This window comes from Carassius carassius, chromosome 37 (genome assembly GCF_963082965.1).
Source record: "Carassius carassius chromosome 37, fCarCar2.1, whole genome shotgun sequence".
Taxonomy (NCBI): Eukaryota; Metazoa; Chordata; class Actinopteri; order Cypriniformes; family Cyprinidae; genus Carassius; species Carassius carassius.
The window spans coordinates 9,837,251-9,849,686 of record NC_081791.1 but is presented as its reverse complement, the minus strand read 5'-3'; the positions used below and the strand labels follow the sequence as shown (position 1 = coordinate 9,849,686).

Genomic DNA, 12,436 nt, shown 5'->3' with positions numbered 1-12,436 from the left:
ACAAGCCTTTTCAGGTTTCTTTTATTGTAGTTTATTTTCCGTTTTTCCAATCACAAGCATCCATCTCCATTTTGATGCATCCACTTAAATTGTTTCGCCGCTGGGTGAAAATGTTTAACATTTTTGGCCGTGTTCCCCCACAGAGGACAGATATGGGAAGGATGGGAAGGATAACTCCTGGAACGAGGGTGCCCCGGAAGACACCAACATGTTTCCCGGCGAACCAAACTGGTCCGACCTTGAACCTTTGTACAGACTTGATGAGCACGCCTACGATCTCAAACTCAACTTCACCCTCAGCCTTGAAGACTGGGCTCATTTCAGCCGCTCAGTGGACCACATGTTCACGCTCCTCAGCAACGACAACCAGCCGTATTCTCCGCCCCGCCATGACGACGGACAAACAGGAAGAGGCCACGCCCTGGTGTCCTCCAGCCAATCCGCTACAGCCATCTACCTGACCACTCTGGCCACGCCCGCTCTTTTATTAAAGGAAGCTGGCGCTGAGGTCTTAAGAGACGCTTTGGGGCTAAACCAAGTGGAACGTCCCTCTTCTTCTCCTCCTTCGCCTTCATCACATCCCTTGAGACCTGAGCAGGTGGACAATGCGGCCAGGGACACTCCTCTTGGAGAACTGAAAGAGGACAGACAGAGAGAAGAGGAAGAGGAGGAGTTTGTTCAGAGACGGACAGAAAGGTTAAGCTCCACCCACTGTGACTGCAATGACATTTTGCAGGAAACGGTTTGACTCTCACGTAACATTCCTCTCTCATACCGTCCCTCCTCAGAAGGACATCGCAGAAAACTTCTCAATTTGATGGAAGTGGAGAAAGAGGATGTTTAATGCCAGCGTACAGTCCTTTGGTTTGTTTTTCTTTTCCCATATGTTCCCTCGCTCCATTATCAACTGGCCTCAGAGGCGCGGCGACACCCAGCGACATTTCCATTTACAGTGGGACTGTTTTCCCAACTTGTCCATGAGATCGGCTAGGCTTTGAACAGAACACATTTTTATCTTTTAACTTAGATGCTTTACTCTGTTTTTATTCTTTCACCATTTTTTGATGGGTTTTTTGAAGGTTGGGGGTTAAAATTCATAGCAGTAAAACTTCACAAGGATTGAGTTGTTGTGACCATTCATACTTGATTCAGTTTGAAACTAGTTTTGCACCAATAATTCTTGATGGCTGCTTTTCTCATTCTCATAACTTCACTGAACAACACCTCAAACAGGTCAATGACGAATGTGTGTTTTGTGTGTGTGAACACGCTGTCAAATGTAGTCAAAAGTGAATCGGAGTGTGATAAAACAGATCATTCTGATTTCATTTGTTGCTGTTATTTAGTTTAATCTTAAATATTGGACAGAATTTTTTTTTTTTTTTTTTGGTTCAATAGAAATAAAATCTAAATTTCTTAAAATTTCTTTGCTGTTATTGCAGCATAATGAGTTGAACCAACTAACCACCAAAATAGAAAAGAAAGAAAAACTGTTAATTTGATGAATCAGTCCTTATTTGTATTTAACAAAATCGTATGTTTTCCCCCAAGCACATAAGAAATTTTGATGTACCGAACATGCCGCATTTGTCGTATTTGTACGCTTGTTCTTGTTCTTAAAACTTTTGCTATACACAATGCTACTAATATCAGAGCAAATATATGAAATGGATGTATGTATTTTAATGTGTTTGCAATGTAAATGGTTAAAGGATATTTTTTATTACACATTTGAAGCTAAACTGACCGCTAGACATAAAGATTTCACTCCAGCTTCAGGTTTATTTATGCAGCATATTTTTAACAGTTCTTTAATACACATATTCAGTTTTTTTATGGTGACATATCTAAGATTTTTTAAATTATTAATCCACCTTCCTGATGTATTTCATCCATCCCTGTTTTGAGTTTGGTTCTTTGATGATTGTGATTCTATTCTTCAAGAGGGTAATAATCTGATCCCTGATCAGTCCACTTACTCTGGGATACTTCATCAGTGCAGTTCATTGCTCACATATTTCATATCAATGTACAACATCCACCCCTCACCTCTCGTGGCTGTACTAAAAGCAGTTTTGTCTGAGATTGTGTATGGTTGTTTTAAAACCACCATAATTATTGTAAAGATGTACTGTGCATAAACTGGAGGATAGGAGACAACTCGGAGAGAAGGAGAAATTTCCCTTTGGCACTCTCAAAGGGATGGCTGTTTGTGGAATAGGAATTGAAAAAATGATAAGATTAAAAGATAAGATTTTAACAAAGTCTTGTACAGTCCTATAGATTTATCATACCTATATTTTTGATTTTGGTTTACCAGTGAACATTTGATAGTGCTCATTACTTTGTGAATAAAGTGTTGAATGCCCAAATTACTTTGTATTGGTCTTTTTTTCCCAACAAGTTTGTGCCATGTGTTACCTTGTGATATGCAGGTTTATGTATAAAGGGGACATATTATGTCTATTACATATATGAAATATAAGTCTCAGGTGTCCCCAGAATGTGCCTGTGAAGTTTCAGCTCAAAATACCCCACAGATCATTTATTATATCATTTTGAAAATGCCCATTTTGAGTGGAAGGCTGGAAGCAGAATTTTTTTTTTCATGCAAGTATCTTCAATGCAAGCTTTTCCCCACCCCCTTTAAAAAACAACCAAAAAAATGTATTTGCATGTGTTTTACCATGCATGTGTTGCATGCAGTTTAAACGTCTGATTTAATACGTTTGTAACAAAAATTAAACCGTCCTAAAATAGTCTCGTTTTTGAAGAAAATATGTAGATTTTTTCTAATATTGCGTGAATGAAAATTATTAGATTTTTTGTCTGCAGGTTACGCCAGAAGATGCAGAAATTTAGTGTATTAGGAGTGAGTCAATGAATCATTCAATTAACCGATTCATTCAAAACACTGATTCATTCAGAAACCTTGCTTTTGGAGATACATCGCATGCTTATTTTGCTAATGGCTTCTTATTGAACTATTTTTATTGGTAGATCAAGGCCAGATCACCACTGTGTCTAAAATGTACATATTAGACCTTAGTCAGGGTAGAGCCATATTTAATGATGACATAAATGAAGACAAGGCTGAGAGAGAAGTACAGTTCTGGATTGTGGTGTGGATCACGTTGTTGGGTGGATCACGAAACTGACAAAAGGCCTTCCGAAAAAATAAAACGAAGAAGACATTTCTTTTGAGAAAAACTCCATAAAAAATTGGTGAGCTAGAACCTTTAGAGACATTATAACCTATCCCTAAGTTTCCATGTGGGTTAAATTAAATATGGCGTCTAAGCTGATAATTGTTTTTTATTAGGGCCCGAGCACTGCAGTGCGAATTGCTCCGTTTATTTATTGTTTATTTTTGTAAAAATCAATATTACAGTTGCAAATTATGCTTATATTCGGAACAACAACACTCTTGTACACGAGATATTTCATATTTTTATTTCGTTATATTATTAGGCCATCAGCAGCATAAATAAGCATAACAATATCATCCTCTACACCAGGGGTCAACAGACTGTATATTTGGTTTTCTTTATATCACAATTCTATTAAAAAATCGGAATTGTGATATAAAAATAAATTAAAGAAAATAAATATTCAGTGGCGGAAACGGGCTTCCATAATTTACAGCATGAAGGCCTACCCGTGAGACAGGTTCAGACCATAGACTGTATAAAAACAGGTTCAGACGCGTTCCACTTGTAAATCCTAGACTCGCCAGTAGAGGGCGCCACGCGTTAAACTGTACGAGCGCTCATTCCGCCTCAGCAGGCTGCAGTGGAGATCAGATTACTCGAGCATGGCTCATGCTGAAGAGGGCGGGTGAATAACCCTCTCCACTGTCTGTCTCAAACTCCTCCAGGACAGAGAGCCTAAACTCCACATTCACAGCCGCAGTCTGCGCAGTTTCTGCCAGAGGACACATCTCACTGCTTTCACGTGCATTAGTCCAAACAATGTAAGGAACATGGCTGACAGAAGGTAAGGTGGATCATTTCGCTGAGTTGTGGAAACCTGTTGCAGTTGCACAATGCTGTTGAGCTCTGTTTGCTGATAGTGAATCGCGTGGGGAACTTTGAAATAGAAACTCTGTTTGTTCATTGTATCGGGGGCCTGGATGTCACATTATTGGGATGTTTTGATTAAATTAAATACAAACTTCATCAGGTTATACGGTTGCTGTGTTTATAAAGTCTTCGGCACGGACTGAGTGTTTGCATGGTCAAAGTTCACTGAAAACTAGTTTGAAACCGATCATGATGTTGCTTAAGAATTTAAAGTTATTTAATTAGTTTATAAATTTCCTTAAGAACTGTCAGGGTAATAACATGAATGAATCTTTTGTATAACTCATGAACATGTAAACAATGACTTTTCCGACGCAAAACTGACAGCAACTTTTAGTATGTTCTATTGTAGGCAATTTGTTTACAAAAATCTAAGAGTGTTTTTTATTTTTGTAGTTGTTTGTTTTTATTTAATTAAATTGTTTTTCATTGTCCATGTTGCCTTTTTGCTCTGTTTTACATTATTATTATTATTATTATTATTATTATTATTATTATTTACTTTTAGCAGATTTTTTTGTATATATACAGGTGCATCTCAATACATTAGAATGTCATGGAAAAGTTCAACTCAAACTCATGTATTAAATAAATTCATTGCACACAGACTGAAGTAGTTTAATTGTTTGGTTCTTTTAATTGTGATGATTTTGGTTCACATTTAACAAATCCAATAAATTAGAATACTAAAGAAAATAAAAAGTGCCCATCCTTAATAAAAAAAGGGTCTAACACATGCGGGGGGGTGAACAAAGTCCTCCTTTAGCAAATTGATGCATTTTTGTAAGAAAAATAATATTTATAGTGTAATAATCCGGGCATTTTTAGGGCCGCCCACGCACAAATAACAAGCTATTTTTGCACGAACAAAAAATACGAAAAATCTAGTTTAATTTCAGTTTGCCCATTTGCCAAACAGAACGAAATACTACTTAATGATTATTATTATTATTATTAGTAGTAGTAGTAGTAGTAATAGTAGTAGTAATAGTAATAGTATTAATATTATTAGCCTTTAAGAAAATCTTTATAATATTTTTTTTTTTTGTATTTCGATTTGTTGTTAAATCAAACTTCAGTCATTCAAATAAAGAAATATCCCAAGCCCAGAGTCAATTATTCAAAAATAACTGTTTTGTTCTGATCATAGCCTAAACAAGTCATGGGTCTGAGTGCAGTTATTGGATAGCACTATATTGTAGACAGATTGGAGATTAATCCTAATAAACATGGTGCTACAATTAAACCAATACAATAAAAAAAAATCTAAAACAGTGTATTTCAATAATTTCAGCAGCCGCTTCAGGCACCATTCTGGTGTGTAAAGACACTAAATAAAATACTCTTCAGTCTCAAACCAATATCATATAATAAAATATAATGAAAAATATAAATAAATAACTATGATTACAGTGCAGCATTACCAATCCCAGCTTGTAGGCCTGCTCATATTTAAAAAATATATATAACTTTTCCAAAGTGTAAAGTCTGTTTAAATGCCGATGGGAGCTGCGTTTGAATTACAATCGTTTTTTTCCTAGTTGTAGTGATGTTCACACTCGCGTGATGCCTTTTGAAGACCTTAGGCCGGTGACACACTGGCATATTGCACCTGTCAAACATAGTCTATTTTGCCGTCAATACTGTTGACGGTGTCCTTTATCAGTAGGCTTTATATCTATGCTAAACATGAAGTATAGATATTGTTGTCGTGAAGACAAGATCGGTCTGTCGGTGGTCTCCCTCTATGTCACCTACAGTAGCAGCAGCAGCGTCAGCGCCGCCAGCGCCGCGTCAGGCACGATTCTGGTGTGTAAAGACACAGAAAACGCAAAGCAGCCGTCACGCAACTGACACGCAGCAGAAACGCCGCGCAGCCAGTGTGTCACCGGCCTTAGAATCAGCTGCAGGGCGGGATTTGCACTGAACGCGGAGACTTCCGCCACTTAATATGTTCGTGTGGAAACACGAAAATGTACCTATATTCCACAAACAAAATATTGCATTTGGTCATTCGGTACACACGTGCATCGTTCTGAAAGCCCTGTACCGAAACGGTCCGGTACGAATACATGTACCGTTACACCCATAATATATATATTAACCTTGTTACTATTTTCTTTCCCTTGTAACCTTCCTTTATTGCATCCATTTACATATCCATAGATTAAAAAATACATGATATACAAGCACATGTGTTGTCTTTTTATCATTTTATCTTAGTGCTGGGCGGTAAACCGGTTCATACCGAAAACCGGTGTATATTTTTGTTACGATGTTAATTTTGAATATACTGCCATACCGGTGTATTTAATTACTCAACGTTTGGAACGAACGTTATGCTTCGCCGCGGCCGCGAGACACGGTTTCAGACGGACCCTTTACAATGTTGCACTTCTAAGCAGCGACTGCGAGTCGTGGTGAGGGTAAACACAGCAGTGCTCTGGTGTTACGTTATAACGCCTGTTTCACACTGTCGTATTAACGGATTCCAGCTGCACGAGGTTGCAGTCCGTAAGTGCGTTCAAGGAGCGGTGCTCTGCAGCAGTGCAGCGATTGTTAACGTACTGAGTCTATTTTTGCTGTGCTGCAGGCGCTGAATTAAAGTGAATGCGCATTGTTCGCGGGAAAAATTAACATGGATTCAGGGGCGCCTTAAGCATCTGGGGGCCCGTTTCAATAACTAATATGGGGCCCTGCCCACATAAAATGTAAACATAATAGAGCAGAAAAAGCAAGGATTCCTGTTGGTTTGCATCATATTATTTTATTACTCGCACTTTCAGCTTCATTAAAAGGCAGCTTTATACAAACTATATACAATACAGCGTTTTACGTTGGAATAAGCCTCGCCCTTTCACGCAGGGCAACATCACTGCTTATTTGATTTGCGCAGTAGCTATATTTTCAGCTGTCTGGGCTGACTTAAAAAAAAAAAAAAACAGCTCAAACATCCCCTCAACTTGCCATATTACGGAGCCCGGGAAGTCACCTGTGTAAGTAAAAATAATTTTTAAAAAATCCGTGACGACGGTATTGGCAATCCGTGCGCCCTAAACCGTACTCACGAATTCTCAAACTGTTCCCTCGGTTTAACAAATCGTGCACACGGATTAATAAACCGTACCCACGAGTTTCTAACCCGCGCTCTCAGATTTGTAAACAGTGCCTGCAGTTTCTGAAATCTGTACCCACGAATTCATAAACCGTGCCCACGCTTTCGCAATCCGTTCCCACGGGTTTCTAAAATGTACTCACGGATTTGTGGCTCACTCATTTTAGAAGATCATTTGAGAGCTACTTTTTAAAAATGAAAGTGGCCGAGAGCTATTCATGCAATAATTAAATCTCTTAAATAATGTCTCATAACTCTCATATTAACAACTATGCTAACTGTTTTAGACCTAAAAGAGTTATTGTAGGCCTATATATGTCCCCCTTAATTGACATAGGTAATATATATCAAAATATTATACTGTAAAAACACATAATTATTGTTGATTTTATAGTGCATCATAACTAGAGATAAAGTGGTATGAAAATGTAATTTCATGATTATAGTGACCAAAATGAGCATGGTTATCACATAATCCTGTTCAAAAAGTACTAATACTACACAATAAAATCAATTCACCATCAATGGCCAAATTTGAAAGGAGTGTCTTGCAACATGTTATCTAACATGTACACGTTCAAATAAAGTTTTGACAAAAAAGTTTTTATAAAAAGATAAACCTCGCATATTTCAGCCTTTAAATCATTTTTATAGAAAGAATGATTCAAAAAAAGACAAAATACTGACATTTACAATGCACATTATTAGCTTATCTTTTATTATTAATAGTAAAATTCGGTTCCCGTGGCGTCTGTCGTTGCTATGCACCATGCGCTCTCCACAACGACAGAGAAGTTTTAATAGCTAATGGATTTCCACCACCGAAAAACGCTTTGCTGTAGCTCTGCTAGAAGATTTATTTAGAAAAAACACCCGTAGTTTGGGTGCACCCCCATCCTTCATGTTGACTTGTTGCGCCTGGAAAAAAATGAGCGCGTCGCTTCAATTATTTGAAATAATGAACTTGAGCGTGCAAAAGACGCGATATTGAACGGCCCTCGAGCTACCTCCAATCAGGTTATGAGCTACTCTCGCGAGCGACGTGTTGGAGACCACTTTAGACATTATGTCTGAAAATCAATATCCTAGGGAGAAAATGAATGGGATTTTCCTGTTCTGTTGGGGGCCCCCTTGGAGGGCGGGGCCCGTTTCAATTGAAACGGGTGAAACATAGGTAAGGCCGCCTCTGCATGGATTGACATGGAAACGCCGTCACATGGGTTTTTGGCTAGGTTTAAAACAAGAAAAAGAGCACTTTTAGATAAACAAGGAAAACAATATATATGTTCACTTTTATGGAAGCAGAAAAACAAAGTTCATTAAGACCCGTGGGATTGCTTGTGATAAAGATTTAAACGCAAAATGCACGAGACTGTTTCTGTCTGTGGTGTTTTAATTTTAAATATTTTAACAAGAAAAGTAGGCTAATTATTGTTTTAATGTTTTGCTGCTTGCTTGAGCAGCTTATTATACAAACCTAGAAGTAAAATGCATGAATAATGCGTTTATATTTGAGTTTAAACTAATGTCTATATGAAAGATTGTTACTGTTCTGTGATAAAAGACTTACGATGCTGATATATATATATATTTTTTTTTTTTTACATGATATGAAATCAAAACAATGAACAAATGTTGTGTTTGTGGACTAAACCGACGTGGATCAGTAGCGGACTGCAAACACGTCCTGTGTGAAAGCACAATGAGTCCGTGCTGCGGACTGCATATGCACCACAGGCAGATTATGCATATATAATATCCATTTTATGCAAGTGCTGTCAGGCTAAAATTGTCGCCAAAGGCGGCAACACAAGCAATTTGCTCCAGCACCTTAGCCGCAAGCACTTCTTGGAATATCAACCAGCAGAAAATGCATTGTACACCTGATTATGCATGAAAAAAAAAAAAAACGTCATAAACCGGAAAACCGGTATAATTTTGAAAAAAAAAAACGGTATATAAATTTTTGGTCAAACCGCCCAGCACTATTTTATCTTACATTATCTTTATCAGTAGTGGGTGATTTTAAATAGCCATCAAAAATATCAGCATTCAGTTGCATATTATCAGCATAAAACACACTTTGTACTGATCTGACATTTCACCTGGTTACTTTTTCAACATTTATTTTGTTTGCATTTTGCTTTAGATGACGCAATGCAGTTCATTAACACTTGAAGTTATTCATTGTCTGACAAAATATTTAACTTTTAATAAAAGAAAAAGGAAAAATTGGCCAACACCGATTTCATTGAATGGATTGCATTAGGTGCCCATCAAAATACATTGAAGGAAAGTGACCCTAAATTGAGTAAAATATAGACACCTCAACTATATTATGTCAGAAGCGTCTGTGATCTATATTAGATGTTGTGATGTAGTGATGGGTTGATTAGTGGGGCAGATTGATGAACAGATGCAATGCGGCCATGGCAGGCTGGTCCAGTGTCATCTTCCAGGTGTCAGCCTTAATGGAGTTAATAGGGTGGATTTGACATGTTTTATTAATCATGTTGCAATGCCATATCCCTTTGCATTCTCAGAAGACCTTCTCTGAAGCCAGAATAAACACTGACAGCTTTTCTGAGCTATTGAAATATTCACAAAGCCATATGGAGTTACTATTAGACTGGACACTGAAAGTTTAATAATGTGTCCCAATTGCTTGCACACTTAGTTGTCCATGCATGAATTATTTATGAATTAGTGAGCCAAAGGAATGGTTTAGCTAAAATATAAATCATGCCATCATTTTCTTACTCCCAATTTGTTCTAAACCCAAATGTGTTTTTTTTTTTCTTTAAAACACAAAAGCAGTAATTTTGAAGAATGCCCAAGCTGCTGTTTTCCAGATAAAGTGATTGAGGATGATGGCTGCTTGGCTTTCAAAAATGACAAAACAAGCAACACAAAAGTAGTCCATGGAGCTTATGTACAATATTCCAAGTCTTCTCAAGCAGACTTCATTTCTCAAGCAGGCTTCTTGAAATGAGGTCTGTGTATTCTGGAACATGAGGGACACCGCAAATGGATGTTTGTGGCCCGGATTCTCCCAAATTTCGTTGCGCGATTGTGACAGCAGGACATTTTTTAAAAATATTTTATTTATTAATTGATTTATTTTTAAGAGTAAAATGCCAGATTGCACTTTTAAGTGTACTGATTTTCAGTGTACATGAATTTCTGAAGATTTTTTAGATTAGATTTTAGACAGTTAAATTTTAGTTAAATTTTGCATTATTTTAATAGATTATTTATTTTGTTTTATTTAGTCCTTTGAAGTGTTTAGCCTCTGAATTGGGACACAGCAAAAAAATTCAAGATATTATTTGCTCAAAATATGCACGTCTGCTTTCAAATCTTATCAGTGTTTGATGTTAAATGTCTGAAAATGAACGTTTTAATAACTACTACTTTAAATTTGCAGTTGGAATGATTAAACGATTCGTTCACTTCCAGAATAAAAATGTCTGATAGTTTACTCTCCCTCATGTCATCCAAGATGTTAATGTCTTTTTTCAGTTGCTAAGAACTTAAGGTTTTTGAGGAAAACATTTCAGGATTTTTCTCCATAAAGTGGACTTCAGTGGGGATCATTAGGTTGAAGGTCCAAATTGCGGTTTCAATGCGGTTTCTATGTGCTTTGGTTTAAAAAGGTGGAGTTAAGTGAAAAACTCCATCTCATTTTCTCCTCCAACTTCAAAACTTCAACTTGCACGATCTGTTTTATTCTGCAATGTGACCTTATCCATATGTTCATCTGAGATGTGTTTGTGGTTGCTGTGTTAATTTTGATAGGATCACTTGTAAATAAATGCATTTGTTTATGTTATGTGCCACATAAAAACATCCCCTGCTTCCTGTTTTCCATTACCAAGAAACACATGCTGGACAACTGTCTTACCCTATTGGCTCTGTGTTTCTATAGAGACGTTTAACTAACTTTGTAGTTGCTTGAAAGGAATGGTGTAGCTCTTATTGGTTTGCGGTAAAGCCTTAATTACTAGTTGCTTTTTGGATCTTCTTGGATGAAATTACAAATTGGCTTGGCACTGCTAAAAAACATTTGAGAAACCCAAAACAAATGCTTTGTCCCTGATGGAAACATCAAGATTTTTATCTGGTTCTGACCTCTAAGTGTTTTTTTTAATGCAGTCTATATTTATAAATAAGCAGAGTCTGTATGAAGTTGAAGTTTATGAGTAAATCTTTTGAACAGATGTTGGTCATGTTCATTGTTCCATGTTTTAGGACTTAATATGGAATGGCAGAAAGATTGTTGAAATTAAATGGCCATTTGTGATAGGTATGGGCCAGATCAGATGGAAAATGAGTTTGTGGGTGTTATTTCAATGCAAATTTGGCTCAGCTGTAACTGTAGGGTTTCTGTGTGAGATGATATATCTTGGCCTCTTTCATTCTGGAGAGAGGCCTAAACTCAACACAAAGCTGTCTCTCCCCATGCCGTCTTCCTGTCGGCCAGTTTAGGGAACTCTTCCCAGAAGAGTTTTAGAAGACTTTCAACTGTTCATGGGACCTTCCTGATTCTTCCAGAGAATTGGAAAGGTGTGTTTCTCAATGTTCAGAGCAAATCTTTGGCCTACATGACCATATCAGGCAAATTCTATTGTGTAATGATGATGATGATGATTGATTTCATTCGAATTTGTTTGATTTGGCTTATTGTTTTAATAAGAATCATTCTCATTTCAGTCTTTGCGCAACCATTTAGCCTCATTGAGTCCATGCAATTATATTAAATTATATTTATATTTTCTATGTTTTACATTATATGTTTAGTATTGTATTTTATTTAACAGTAAAAATTAAGTAGGGTTTCAAAGGGGCACAACATTTCCGCAAATTATATTAATAAATATTTGTATTTATTTTTTTCCGTTTTATTTTAAGTAATTTTTGTACTAACTTCTTTTACTGCAGATGCACCATATCAAAATTATTTCTTAATTTAACATTTATCATTTTTTTAGCTTTATTCAAAAACAACACAAAATATTTGTAATCATTTTAGTTTTAGTTAACATTAATAACACTAGATCATAGTGTGTATAGACCTGTATGTGTGTGCTGACAGCAGTTTTGGATTTATAAGCCATACTAGATAACAGCTTCATCCAGCACAGATCTCTGCTCTGGTATGAGTGTCTGCAAACCATTCTGTGTTTTTTACAGCATGCTGTCGAACACATTAGTCATAAAAGACTCTTTGTAAATCATT

The 12,436-nt window shown here is 36.8% G+C and overlaps 2 protein-coding genes across 8 annotated transcripts in view; both read left to right on the top strand.

Annotated features, from left to right (window-relative positions):
* Nucleotides 1-2,372, top strand: part of LOC132117969 (extracellular sulfatase Sulf-2-like) — a 164,053-nt gene extending 161,681 nt beyond the window's left edge. For 3 of the 6 annotated variants that reach the window (XM_059527385.1, XM_059527386.1, XM_059527387.1), the window contains one exon: nucleotides 144-2,372. In XM_059527385.1, the coding sequence (XP_059383368.1) occupies nucleotides 144-748 (605 nt within the window). In that variant the 3' untranslated portion in view covers nucleotides 749-2,372. The remainder of the gene's footprint in view (nucleotides 1-143) is intronic. The other 3 variants (XM_059527389.1, XM_059527388.1, XM_059527390.1) reach the window with 2 other exon arrangements.
* Nucleotides 2,373-3,786: 1,414 nt separating this feature from the next.
* Nucleotides 3,787-12,436, top strand: part of LOC132117968 (rho GTPase-activating protein 39-like) — a 73,078-nt gene continuing 64,428 nt past the window's right edge. Inside the window, exon 1 of one of the 2 annotated variants that reach the window (XM_059527383.1) lies at nucleotides 3,787-3,996. In XM_059527383.1, the coding sequence (XP_059383366.1) occupies nucleotides 3,983-3,996 (14 nt within the window). In that variant the 5' untranslated portion in view covers nucleotides 3,787-3,982. The remainder of the gene's footprint in view (nucleotides 3,997-12,436) is intronic. The other variant, XM_059527382.1, reaches the window with a different exon arrangement.